At 35.4% G+C, this 15,031-nt stretch overlaps 1 protein-coding gene across 2 annotated transcripts in view; it reads left to right on the forward strand.

Moving 5' to 3' along the window:
* BRCA2 (breast cancer 2, early onset) overlaps positions 1–15,031 on the forward strand; it is an 86,163-nt gene that overhangs the window by 15,785 nt on the left and 55,347 nt on the right. For both annotated transcript variants that reach the window (XM_005880014.2, XM_014528128.1), the window contains 2 exons: positions 2,293–7,164; positions 9,303–9,398. In XM_005880014.2, coding sequence (XP_005880076.1) covers positions 2,293–7,164; positions 9,303–9,398 — 4,968 coding nt within the window. The remainder of the gene's footprint in view (positions 1–2,292; positions 7,165–9,302; positions 9,399–15,031) is intronic.

Genomic DNA, 15,031 nt, shown 5'->3' on the forward strand with positions numbered 1-15,031 from the left:
ATACCCTTATGGGGCAGGACTTGCTTCAGTGGAGCTTTGGTGCTCACTGAGTCTGCCCCTTGAGTGTGTCACTTATGGATGTGAAGAGTTGTAATCTGGTATGTTCTCACAATGACCACTGGATACACTGACTCTTGGATCTCCAAGGAAGTGCAAAGTCAGCTACTGCCTGGGGCCACCCAGCAGGAGCTACAGAGAGATCTGCAGATTCCTCCTCTTTGTATTGATTTTGGAAGGGCCCAGACAAAGCCCATCTGTGAAGCAAGGTGCTGGTGCCGGTTCTTGGGCCTTCTTTTGATATAGTTTTTGGGCTCCCTGACCCAGCTGCTACCTGTTTGACAGGTTTTAGCCTGAGAAAGGACAGGCCATTCATATGCAAAAGCCTCAGCTTGGGTGGGGTTGTAAATTGGGTGGGGCAAGGTCTCAGGGAATTTCCAGGGCGCAGCAAACAGTAATGACGACCAGTCAGCCCTGCACCAGAGAGGTCCCATCGCAGGAAAAATGACCCCTGCGAGCACCTTCGTCTGGAAGGAAGCCGCCCTCGCTTTCCTGCCCCGATGCCAGACAGTCCAGTTTCTCCCCGTATGTGTCTGGGTCCCCCAGAGTCTCGCCCGGAACTGGAGTTCAGAGCAAGTGGGTGCTTGTATCTCCCTCCTGATTAAAAAAGTAGTGCACCAGGTGCCAGCCTGTTCCACACCTCTACACCTCCTACCAGTCTCAATGCGCTTTCTTCTTTATCTCTCTGGTTGTAGTACTTCCACTCAGCCAGCTTTCCCATGGTTCTAATCTAGATGATAGTTGTTCTGTCTTTTAGTTGTAATTTTGATGTGGTTGTGAGAGGCAGCAAGTACAGGTGTTTACCTATGCCGCCATCTTGGTTCCTCTCGTGATCTTTACTTTTATTGCTACATAATTTTCTCAAATATGTAGGGATTGCTGAGATTTATTGCCATATCTCTATGCATCCAGAGTATGTACAGTAAAACTAGTTTTTTATTTCAGCAACAATTCATTTAATCATTGACTAAACTCTGTTTAAAAGCCAATTTTAGTTTCATATGAGAAGATTTTACTGGGTTGGAATATCTCAGCAAGTAATAGGTTTGGTAGAACTGGAGTACAGAGGAACTGCTTGATATTTGGGTTAATTTTTATTTTAAAAGCCTTTAATGCTTTATATATATGAGAATTAAAACCAATGAAGCAGCAAATATATAGTAGTGATCAGTAATGAATGAAAATGAGATTAATAATTTTGACTTGTTAATAGGAAATTCAGAGGGCCTTTAATATTAACTGAACAGCCCAGCTGGTGTTGCTCAGTGGTTGAGCATCGGCCTATGAATCAGGAGGTCACAGTTCAATTCCTGGTCAGGAACATGCCTGGATTGTGGGCTTAATTCCCAGTGGGGGACTTGCAGGAGGCAGCCGATCAATGATTCTCTCTAATCATTGAGATTTCTCTCTCTCTCCCTCTCCCTTCCTCACTAAATCAATAAAAATATATTTTAAAAAACAAAATTAACTGAACAGAGCAGTTTAACTCATTTGCCTTTATAAGTGAGACTATGTCATCTTTCAGACCCTTCATATGCAGAACTTGGTTTTAAAAATTGACTTTTTGGTCCAGCCAATGTGACTCAGTGGTTAAGTATCAACCTATGAACCAGGAGTTCAAGGTTCGATTTCTAGTCAGGGCACATGCCCAGGTTTCACCCTTCAATGCCACATTCAGAAATGGAATGTAGTGGTATTCACAAGCTCCATCCCCAGTGAGGGTCATGCAGAAAGCAGTTGATCTATGATTCTCTCTCATCAATTATGTTTCTATCTCTTCCTCTCCCTTCCTCTCTGAAATCAATTTTTAAAGTTATTTTTAAAATTTTACTTTTAGTATGTTTTTCAATATGAAAGACTGAATTAATCCTGGTCCTTGCTTTTCCATCTTCTATTACACCAATATTAACAATGAATATTTCTACAATTTTATTTTCCAATAAAATTACTTTGAATTTTACTTGTGAAGCTACCTGCTTTTTGGAACTATGTGCTAATTTTGATTGAGTTTATATATATTACAAGAAATAGTAGCTCCTATTTATCTTTAGTTGGAAAATGTAATAACTTCAAATAGAGACTATTTATAATTCTGTTTTAAATCTGACATTCATTTATTGCTTTCCATGTAATTCTTATTTTAGATACTACCTTTTTAACTTTGTAGAAAATATTTAATGAATGTGATTGATGGTACTTTAATTTCATTTTGTCACTTTGTCTCGTTGTGCATAGGTTTATTGCATTCTGTGGGAAAAAACTGTTTACAGAATGATTCTGAAGAACCAACTTTGTCTTTAACCAGCTCTTTTGGGAGAATTCTGAGAAAATGTTCTAATAATGAAAGCAGTTCTTCTAATAACGAAATAATATCTCAGGATCTTGATTATAAAGAAGCAAAAATTAATAAAGAAAAGCTGCAGTCATTTATAACCACAGAAACTGATCATCTGTCATGCTTACAGGAAAAATATTGTGAAGAAGATCCAGAACACCAAATTTTAGACATAAAAGAAAAGGTCTTACCTGTAATATTTCACCCTGCAATGCCACATTCAGAAATGGAATGTAGTGGTATTCACTTTCAATCCCAGGAAAGCATTTTATATGACCTTGATAACACCAGCATTTTAACTTCTGGCTCCAAGGATCCTCCATCAAACCCAGTTGTGATTTCTAGAGGAAAAGAATCATATAAAGCATCAGAGAAAGTAAAATTTAAGAATTGTGAACCTGGTTTTAATTTAACCAAAAATATTCCCATGGATAATCAAGAAATATGTGTTTTAAATGAAAATTCTAAAAAAGTGGAGCTGTTGTCACCTGAAAAATACACAATACTAGCATCACCTTCTCTGAAGGTACAATTAGACCAAACTACAAATCTCACAGTAACCCAAAATGTCCAAGAAAAGACTACTTCAATTTCAAAAATAACTGTCAATTCAAACTCTGAAGAACTTTTCCAAGACAATAAGAAAGATTTTGCCTTTGAAATTATTGATGAATGGAATATTCCTTTGTTAGAAAATAATGAGGAACTTCAAGAGGCAGACGTCAGTTGTGTCAGAGAACCTATTCTCAAGCACTCTATCATGGTAGTAGATACAGGCACTGATGACAAACAAGTAGCCAAAGCATCAATTACAAAAGATTTTGATTCATCAAATGTAGTCCATGATCTTACAGAGAACAGAAAAAATGTAATGCAGAAAATGATTCTAGGTGAAGATTCAAAGCCAGACATGTCCTTAGATATAGATAAGAAATCAAACCAAAATAATGATTATATGGACACATGGGCAGAACTTTCAGATCCCATTTCAAATCACAATTTTGGACATGGCTTCAGAACAGCTTCTAATAAAGACATAAAACTCTCTGAATACAACATTAAGAAAAGTAAAGAGTTCTTCAAAGATATTGAAGAACATTTTACTACTACCTTAGCCTGTATAGAAATTGTAAATCCGTCATTGTTAGAAAATCAAAAGAAACTAAGCAAACCTCACCCACTTGATGGCCAATCAACTGATACTGCATCTGGGTGTGAGCACAGTAGTGCACTTGCGTCTGATAGTGAAAATAGTCACACAACTCCTCCAACTTCGTCTTTGAAGCGAGATTTTAATTCAAACCATAACTTAACACCTAGCCAAACGGCAGAAATTACAGAACTTTCTACTATATTGGAAGAATCAGGAAGTCAGTTTGAATTTACGCAGTTTAGAAAACCAAGCCACATGATGCAGAATAATCCACTTGAAATACCTGAAAACCAGATATCTGCCTTGCATACCACTTCTGAGGAATGGGAAGGTGTTGATCCTCTCATGGATAGCAGCAGGAAATTGGAAGATAAGCAAAAGTCTGCTTGCTCATTACAAACAAGCTGTAACAAAAATGCTGCTGGATATTCAACAGATAAAAATGAAGTGGAGTTTAGAGGCTTTTACTCTGCTCGTGGCACAAAACTGAATGTTTCTAGTGAAGCACTGCAAAGAGCTGTGAAGCTGTTCAGTGACATTGAGAATATTAGTGAGGAAACCTCTGCAGAAGTAGATCCAAGAAGTTTCTCTTCAAGTAAATGTAATGATACTATTGTTTCAGTGTTTCAGATGGAAAATTGTAATGATAAAAATTTTAATGAAAAAAACAATAAATACCAACTAGTACAACAAAATAATATTGAGATGGCTGCTGGCATCTTTGTTGAAGAAAATTCTGAAGATCAGAAGAAAAATACAGCAAGTGAAGATAAATCTATTGGTGCCCGTAGAAATATTTGTAACTTAGGAGAATCTGATAGCCATGATTTAAATAAAAATGATACAGTTTGTGTTCACAAAGATGAAAATGGCTTGCCATGTGTTATTGATCAGCACAGCATACATCTAAAATCATCTGGCCAGTTTATGAATAGAGGAAACACTCAAGTAAAAGAAGGTGTATCAGATTTAACTTGTTTGGAAGTTGTGAAAGCTGAAGAAATATGTCATGTTCATACATCAAATAAACAACAGTTACCTGCTAGTAAGATGGAGCAAAACATAAAAGATTATGACATTTTCGATATATCCTTTAAGACTGCAAGTGGGAAAAATGTCAGAGTCTCCAAAGATTCATTAAATAAAGCTATGAATTTCTTTTATCAAAAATGTGCAGAAGAAGAATTGAATAACTTTTCAGATGCCTTGAATTCTGAATTACTTTCTGGAATAAATGTCAACAAAATAGATATTTCAAGTTATGAGGCCACAGATATGGTTAAAGACAAAACATTGAAAGAAAGTGACTCAGTTGGTATTGAAAATCAATTACTGACTCTCCAAACAGAACCAGAATGTGAAATCGAAAAGATCAAAGAACCCACTATGTTGGGTTTTCATACAGCTAGTGGGAAAAAGGTAAAAATTGTGAAGGAATATCTGGACAAAGTGAAAAATCTTTTTGATGAGAAAAAGCAAGATAGTGAAACCACTAATTACAGTCATCAAAGGGTAAAGATGCTGAAGGACAGAGAAGAATGTAAAGTAGGGTTTCCATTAGCATGTGAGACTGTTGAAATAACAACTGCTCCAAAGTGTGAAGAAATGCAGAATTCTTTAATGGAGAAAAAACTTGTTTCTAATGAGTTTGCCATGCTACCTGGGCTCTTAAGTGATAATTTATACAGGCAAACTGGAAATTTCAAAATGTCAAATAGTGTTGCTCTAAAAATTGGAAATGTAGAAAAAGAAACAGCAAAAAGTCCTACAACTTGTTACAGAAATCAGTTCACTTGTTCAGCCAGTAAAAATTCTGCTGTAGCATTTTGCACAGGACATGGTAGAAAATTTTCTGTGAATCAGGCTTCACTACTTGAAGGAGAATTCGATGATCAACCAGAAGAAATAAATGCTGCCAAAGTTACATGTTTAAAAGACAATCCTGAGGATTATGTAGAAAATCCTTCATGTGGAAATCACTCAAACAGTATAATAATTGAAAATGACAAAAATCATCTCTCTGAAAAACAAGATTCAACTTATTTAAGTAACAGTAGCATGTCTAATAGCAATTCAGATCACTCTGATTTTTGTCATTCCAATGAGATATATGATAAATTAGAATCACTCTCAAAAAAAAGGGATAATTTTGGTATTGAGCCAATAGTGAAGAATGTCAAAGAAAAAAAACACACTAATTTTTCTGAAGTAATAGCCACCATAAGAGAAGCAAACACATACCCACAAACTGAAAATGAAGATACTTGTGTTCAGAAATTTGTGACTAACTCTTCACCATACAAAAATAAGAAAACAGACATGGAAGTGGCCGTATCTAATTCAAATAATTTTGAGATACAGTCTCCTGCATTTAGTACAGCAAGTGGTCGAATGGTGTCTGTTTCACATGGAATGAAAGTGAGAGAAAGATTTGCAGACAACTGCACCAAGGTCATTAGGATAAACACAGAGAATAAATCAGGCACTGGCCATACGAAAACTTTGACAGGTTATCATGAGGTGGTGGGTGATTCGGAGGATTTTATTTTTCCTAACTCTCTGGATAGTGAAGAGCATAGCATGCATTCATATAAGGTTTTTACTGGCATTCAGAGTGAACAAATTCTACAACATAGCCAACGTATGTCTAGATCAGAGACCGTTTCTGAAATGTTACCTTGCCAGAGTAATTTGAAAGCTTCTGCTACTTGTAAATTTAATACGGTCTCTAATGCTTGTGGGATTTTTAGCACAGCAAGTGGAAAATGTGTACAAGTGTCAGATGCTGCCTTACAGAAGACCAGATGCATCTTTTCTAAGCTAGAAGAGAGTGCCGAGCAGCTCTTTTCCAAAGTATCATTTGAATCTAATGAAGAACATTCAGACAGGCTCACAAGAGAAGAAAATACTATGATACATATCCCCCCAAATTTGCCATCACCTGCTTTCTCTGGATTTAGTACAGCAAGTGGAAAACAGGTTCCAGTTTCAGAGAGTTCCTTAAACAAAGTTAAGGGGATGTTGGAGGACTTTGATTCACTCAGAACTGAATATGGTCTTCAGAATTCACCTACATCTGGACAAGTTGTGTCAAAACTACCTCTCTCCTGTATTGATAAGAGAACTCCAAAATACTCTGCAAGCTGCAAAATGGAAAAAGCCTGCAATAAAGAATTTAAATTATCAAATAACTGTAACATTAGAAGTGGTTTTTCAGAAAATACTCCCTCTCTTGAAACTTTGCCATGTCTCTCACAGTTTAAGCAGGATGAACAACCATTGGTATTAGGGAGCAAAGTATCACTTGTTGGAAGCAGTCATATTTTGGGACAAGAACAAGCTTTACCTAAAAATATAAAAATAGACATGAAACCTGAAACTTATCCTAATCTTCCCATGACAACAAATACAGAAATTTGTTCTACTTATTCCAAAGATCCAGAAAACTATTTTGAAACAGAAGCAGTGGAGATTGCCAAAGCTTTTATGGAAGATGGTGATCTGACAGATTCTGAACTGCTAAGTCATCCCGAACACTTTCTTACCTGCCAAAACAAGGAAATGGCTTTGTTAAATTCAAGAACTGGAAAAAGAAGAGGAGATGCACTTTTCTTGACTGGTAAGTATCTGTTTTTCCCTTTTGGCTTGCCAATCACTTTTAAAATTAAGTCTTTTATTAGTCCTGGTGTCCTAGCTTATAGCAATTAGGGTATTATACACTAAACATGTTTTTCCAGACTTTTAAGTGTAGTTTGGGGAGATGTGACTTCACTCTTGATATCTCTGAGTTTGTATACTAATAAATTGTGTTTTGAAGTTCTTAGTATATTTTTAGACATTATTAATATAGTTATAATGGAGAAATTACTGTTAGAAGTTTGAATTTCTCTAGAAAATTTGAAGCTTTTAAAAAATGTTTTTATTGATTTCAGAGAGGAAGGGAGAGGGAGAGAGAGATAGAAACATCAGTGATGAGAAAGAATTATTGATCCGCTGCCTTCTGCACACCCCCTACTGAGGGTTGAGCCTGCAACCCGAGCATGTGCCTTTTACTGGAATCAAACCTGGGACCCTTCAGTTTGCAGGCCGATGCTCTAACCTCTGAGCCAAACTGGCTAGGACTGAAACTCTTATCTTCATGTTATAACAGCCTTTATAATACAATTTATTAACTGTTTTTATAAATAAAGATAGCATAGGTTCAGATTCTGGCTATTATTAACTTAAAAGATTGGTTTGCAATCTCTCATAGTGTCCCATGAGAGAGCAAACTGGCCTTGAACCATTGCCTGGTGTCTGCCCACTAGGCTGTAAGCATTGAAACGTGTTGCACAGTGGGGGGGAAAAAAAGACTGGTTTCTAGTTATAGGTGTTAGCTTGCTTTTTTTTTTTTTAAATCTAGGAAGTGTTCTAAAATCAGTATTCTGGTCTTAGTGACATTTGGACTATATTCTAACTTCTAACAAGTTAGTTTACTAGGATAATTCGATGTGATTTTTTTTCTGTTAGTATCTCTGACTGGGAATAATATTAAGTAATTTAATCTCAATCATTTTAAGTAGTTGATCTTCAATAACTAGCTCCTTTAAAAAAAACAACAACTATAGATTCAGAATAGTTATCACAAGTCTTCTTGTCCAGTATCTTCATAGAGAGAGTGACACTGAAGCCAGTCAGTTCATTCTTCCCCTTGGTGCCTTTTGACCCTAAGTTATCCTCGTGGATACAGATTTGCTTAATCAAGTGTTATCCAGGCCTCTTTCTATACCAAGTTTATGTTATGGGCAGAGTGTTAAGTTTATAATACTTACCTTGAACTATTGCTCTTGTCTAATGCAGGATGCTGAAGTGCAGAGATGATTAAAGATACTCATAATTCTTTTATGGAAAATAATGGCTTTATTTATTGGAACCCATTTTGTTCATGTGTATACTGAAATGGGTTGGCCTTCAGATCAGGAGAAAAAACAACTTTTAATAAATATTCTCAACAGCATCACTGTTTAATTTCCCTCACCTCTGTTATATATTTATATGCAAATATATACAGCTTAATCACCTTCTGGTTATTTGACTAATACAGGTCCCTGTTAAACAATTAAATCACATTATAATCTAACATTTGGTAAAGCCCTGAATGGATATTGTTACTTATTAAATACTACAAATTCATTTCCTTTAATAATGCATCAAAAAGCAAAGCACCTGTTACCACATATTATCCATATGGCATGAAGATGCATATCTAGAATCATGGTTTAATTTTACTTTCAGCATTTGTAGAATTTTTAATAAGAAGTATTACTTCTAATATTTTAATGTAATTTTGGTAATTTAAAAAATATTTTCTCCTACTCACTGACTCTAATTCATTGACCTATGTAATAAATTCCTCTTGAGTTTAATGCAGGAAAAAGACATTTATTTGAAGAGATTTTGTTTATCTTTATTGCCAGTAAACCTAGAATTACATTCAGTTCTAGTTTATTAAAAAGTAGTTTATCTGTGGTATTGGGTAATGTCTGTTTATCCCTAGACCCAATTAAATAGTGGTATTTTAAATGGTCAAAAATAATAGAAATTAAATTGATATTGAAAAATGAATATTCTCTTTCAAAATAGAATGGTCGCTATTTAAATTATAATTATGTATTTTTTGCTGAACATATTGTAAGAGTAAGTACTTTAGCTTTTAAAAATGGGCTATAGGCTTTTTTATTATTTGCTTTTGAAAACCTGTATGGAAATTTTTTTTAGGAGAGCCCCCAATCAAAAGGAACTTGTTAAATGAATTTAATGGGATAATTGAAAATCAAGAAAAATCCTTAAAGGCTTCAAAAAGCACTCCAGATGGTAAAATTTGCTTTTTATCCATATTTTCCCCCTCTATAGGTACTACCCATAATATTCATAATAGTTATTTTTTCAGCTCTTTTGATTATAGATAATTAGATAAGACCTTACAGTTTGTTTGTTAAACTTATATCTTGTCTTACTTATGTGAGCTTTTCCTTCATAATACCTGGTATAAGGCAAGAGGTTCTTTGTAATTGGGAAATGTGTAATTATTATAAAATAATGACTTTTTAATTTTAAAAAAGCTATAAAACTTAGTAAGAATTTAGTCTAAACTTCAGTGACTATGCAAATTATATCTTCAGTCTTTAGCCTGTCCTGGACTCCAGGCTTAGTTATTCATTTGTCGATTTATCACTTTTCTGCTGGTTTTGCTAATAATGCATCTCAGTTAATATGATCAGTGCTAAACCCCTGATTCCATCCATGCCCCAGACCTGCTCTTTCTGTTATCTTTCCTTTCTCACTGCCATTCTGCCAGCAGATCACATAAAAGCCTTACGTCATCTTTTACCTTTATTTCCTCGTACTTCATATCCAACCCATTAACAAGGCCTATAAGTTCTACCTTCAAAATATAATAAGAATCTGATCATTTTTTCTCACCTCTACCCCTGCAATCTTTATCCAAGCCACTATCATAGCTTCTAAACCTTCTCCCTGTTTTTGCCATTTCCTTTCCTCTAGCCCAGTGATTCCCAAAGTGGCCGCTACCGCCCCCTGGTGGGCGCTGCAGCGATCCAGGGGGGCGGTGATGGCCACAGGTGCATTTGTTTTAACTTTTTTTGTATTACCTTTCTATTCTGAGTTCAATAAATAGTTTCATAATTTCAAACTTCATTGTTTCTAATTTACACCTTTCTTTACTATATTTTACGAAAAAGGTAGAAACATTAATACATATATTTTTCTGTTTAATTGCTATTAAAATTTAAAAAAAATTAATTTCCAGGGGCGCTGAGTAATATTTTTTCTGGAAAGGGGGCGGTAGGCCAAATAAGTTTGGGAACCACTGCTCTAGCCTATTTGCAACACAACAGCCAGAATCACTCTTGAAACACAGAGGTCAGATTCTGTCACTTGACTGCTTAAAACTGTTTGTGGCTTCCTATCTCATTTATATGGAAATTCAAAGTTCTTACCATGAAATGCTTGAAAATAAATAAAACATATGTAACTATTGCTCACTATATACTTGGTTCCTGGTTTAGAAAGGAAGAACTGAGATTGTGAGGGAGAAATATATTAAACTCTGGAGGCTTCGTTCTGAAACACATGGGTAAATCCCACAAGAGGCAGGAACACTTTGGAATATTCTAAATCATGTCTCATTTACTGATAGAGATGTGAAAGTTATCATTAAAACAGAGTGTTTTAAATGTCCATAAAACTATATTATTTCTGTTGTTCTTTTCTTCCTCCTAACTTAATGGTTCTCAAACTTTAGTCTGTATAAGAATTCTGAACAGAGTTGAAAACAAAAACCGTGATTACTATTCTTTATGAGAAATAGAAATAATTTCTAGGATAATTATTACCATACTGAGTTATTACACGATAAATTGTCTTTAGAACCTGTGTAAGATGTGACTTCTTTCTACTCTCTATGTATTAAAAGAATGGTATTAGGTAGAATGCATATAGGAGAATCTTGTCCTTCTAAAACCATTGTTTTTGACATAGTGCTACAAGAAGTAAATGGAAAAACATGCATATAATTGTAACAATGATACTGTTGCATAAAGTATTATTATATTTGGGGGATTATCTTAAGCCAGTATATACTCAGTATTTATTTGACCATCATATCTTACTTTTTATTTTTTTAACGATTTTTTCTCAGCATGATAATCATTCACAATTTGCTAGTGAATGATTATTTTCCTTCTGACTTTTTATTATGAACATTTTTACATGCAAAAATGTTGAGAGTATACCCATTTAGTCAGCACCTATATTCAACAGTATTACTATTTTTGCTTTTTGTTTTATCTAATTACATATAATATGTGGACATATATAGTAATAGATCTATGAGGATATGTTTGTGTTAAAACACTTGAGCGTTGCCCAGCTGCAGTGGCTCAATGGTTGAGTGTCACCCTATGAACCAGGAGGTCATGGTTCCTGGTTGGGGCACATGCCTGGGTTGTGGACTTGATCCCCAGTATGGGGCATGCAGGAGGCAGCCGATCAATGATTCTCTCTCATCATTGATATTTCTATTTCTCTCTCCCTCTCCCTTCCTCTCTGAAATCAATAAAAATATTTTTTTAAAAACACACACACACAAAAAAAAAAACACATTTGAGTGTTAGTTTTAGATCTGACATTTCATAATGGTATAACCACAGAGCCATCATTGTTAGGTTAGGTGGCTCAGGAGGCGGTGTAGGAAATAAAGAGAGCCGAGTTAATCAAAAAAGAGAGAAAGGAGAGGTTTTATTCTGCATCCCAGGGCGACCCATGAACCCCAAAGACAGGGCACGTGGATCCGTGCCAACATGGAGGGGGGCGCTTTTTTTATACTGCCATTGGGTGAGGGGCGGGGACATGAACTGAGGTATTCAGCTGAGGAAGTTTCCGCTGCAGGGGGTCAGCAGGGTATTCAGGAAGGAGTCAGTATCTGTGTGGGGGTTGTGTTGATTCAGGGAGAAGCTGGTATCTTGTGTCTGGCACGCTGATCTGTTAGAAATGCCAGGGAGGGTCCATTATCTCAGCACACGTCTGCATGTATCCGATCCTGGGCGCGCTCCGACCTAACAATCATCACCAAAGTTGCCTAATATCTGATATAATCTAATCTACAGTGGTCCTCTTAGCTTTTTTTATAGTTAACTTTATTTTTCATACAGTAGCACTTTTATTTATTTATTTTTTAAATATATTTTATTGATTTTTTACAGAGAGGAAGGAAGAGGGATAGAGAGTTAGAAACATCGATGAGAGAGAAACATCGACCAGCTGCCTCCTGCACACTCCCTACTGGGGATGTGCCCGCAACCAAGGTACATGCCCTTGACTGGAATCGAACCCGGGACCCTTCAGTCCGCAGGCCGACGCTCTATCCACTGAGCCAAACCAGTTAGGGCCAGTAGCACTTTTAAATAACCAAGCCAGTTGTTTTGTAGACTGTCCCACATTCTGGAGTTGTTTGCTTGTAGTATCATTTAGCTTTTTGTTCTATTCCCTATTTGGATCAAAGACTTAATTAGGATCTGGTTATGCATTTTTGGCAAGAATGCCTCATAGAAGTTCTGTGTACATGTTTGCATCAGGGGCACACTGTGTCAGACGGTTTGATCACTTAGTTAAGATGCTAACCACCAAATCACTTCATTAAAATGGTCTATTTTCCCATTTGCAACTAGCAGGTAATCTGTGGGATGATCTTTTGGGCTGTGAAAATATCCAGTTTACCACTCTTTCACTCACAATTTCAACATCAATTGATAATATTCACTTGAATCAATTATTTAATTAGAAGTTAGAAAATAGTGTTTTCCAAATTATGTTATTCCTTATACATTTATTAGCTGGGATTCTTTAACAAGGAAGAGCTTTTCCTTAATAACTGGGGAGGAACTATAGTTCTTCCTAAAAAGGCTGGGTAAAAGCTTAATTCTTTCCTTTTAATTATCATCTTTTCAGAATAGGAAGTAGTTAGTGTAATAATCACTGCTAATGGTAGAAAATGAATTTTTTTCTTTGTTGAATAAAATTGATTTTTATTTATAATGCATGTATAAAGTCTAAAAGTAAAATATATTACACATAATGTATATTTTCACAAAAAAACACTTTTTTATTTAAATCATCCCAAATTTAAAAGTGGAAACCTCTTTAAAGTATTTCACAAGGGTTTGTTTATTTTTTTAACATGCCTTGATTAACCTTTGAGCACTTTTGTGCTTTTTATTATCATAAAAAGATTTCCTAGGGTGTTCTTGTAATTCCCTGCCCTACTTCTAGAATCACTGTTTTCCCAATGAGCCTTTCAGTGGTTAATAGTTTTTAAAAAACAAGATTGGGGTTCTAACTAGTCTCGCTGCTGGTGTCATTTTTTTTTATGCTACAATTCTTGGTTCATAATAACAGTGCCATAGTTACTTATCCTGCAGTGGTGGTTCTCAAATTTTTTGGTCTGGAGACCTTTTTATACTCTTAAAAATTATTGAAGATCCCAAAGAAGGTCTGTGCATGTGAAATACATTTATTTATATTTATCATATTAGAATTAAAACTGAAATATTTTAATTTTTGTACATTGTGCATTGGTCATTTTTGAAAATATTAGTTCACTTAGTTATGCTGTTCTTCCAAATATTGGCATATTTTTTATACAATATTAAACGATTGCTTTTTGTCACCACTGATATGTGAAAAGTTTTAAGTATTTGGAAGCTGTCAGGCTAACAGAGCCAGATAAAAGCCTTCCAAAATTCTAATTTTGTTTAAAAGCTTACATTTTACCACTGGAAACAAATACTGCCACTTGTTTTCCTTGTAGTGACAAGTTCATTTCATTCATTTCAAAAAGTATCTCCTGAATATCCAAATCTGGATAACTAATTGTTTTGGTTATTCTTTTAAGTAACAATGGAACTGTGTGAAAAGTTTACATAAGTACATTCTTTGAGACAATCATCACACTAAAATCTGCAATAGGACACACGAGCAATGCAGATGTCATAATTACTCAAAATGTCAACACAATGAAAAAAGACGGGGGTGGGAGTGGTGGGGGGGGCGGTCAATCGGGAAAAAGGAGACATATGTAATACTTTAACAAACAAACAAAAAAACATATATATGACTTTATAATTATTATCATTATTATTAATAAGGTAGCTTTGACAGCTTAGATTCCCTAATAGAGTTTCGGGTATCCCTCCCCCAGGGATCACCCTTTGAGATCCACTGTCTTACAGTATATACATAATAGTTTCAAATTTACCATACATACACACAGCACACATACATACACTCATTATCCTTTCTTACAAGGTATCAGTATATATATTTTTTAATATGTTTTATTGATTTCAGAAAGGAAGGGAGAGGGAGAAAGAGAAACATCAATGTTGAGAGAGAATTATTGATTGGCTGCCTCTTGCATGCCCCATACTGGGGACTGAGCCAGTAACCCGGTCATGTGCCCTTGACCAGAATCAAACCAGGGACTCTTCAGTCCACACTCTGACATTCTGTCAACTGAGCCAAACCGGCTAGGGCAAGGTAACAGTATATTATACACTGTTTAATACCTTCTTTGTTTGTCGGTGTTGTTTACTTTAGAACATATCTAGACATCATTCCTAATGAATATGTAGAGATTTTCCTCATTCTTTTCATGATTACATAGTACTTGTGATCACATGGCTCTATCTACAAATTCTAGTTTTTTCAACTGCTCCCCTTCCAAAGGACTACTTGGAGATATAAGAAGTACAAGTTACATACTGAGAATAATATCTAAAGTTTAGCTTCTAAACCTTTACAAGACTAAATTTTTTTTTATTTACCTTATTTTCTTTTTTTTTTTATTGCTTAAAGTATTACAAAGGGTATTACATATGTGTCCTTTTTTCCCCCCCGCCCTTGACAATCCCCTGGCCTCCCCTACCCCC

Source organism: Myotis brandtii, unplaced genomic scaffold (genome assembly GCF_000412655.1).
Source record: "Myotis brandtii unplaced genomic scaffold, ASM41265v1 scaffold62, whole genome shotgun sequence".
NCBI classification, from domain to species: domain Eukaryota; kingdom Metazoa; phylum Chordata; class Mammalia; order Chiroptera; family Vespertilionidae; genus Myotis; species Myotis brandtii.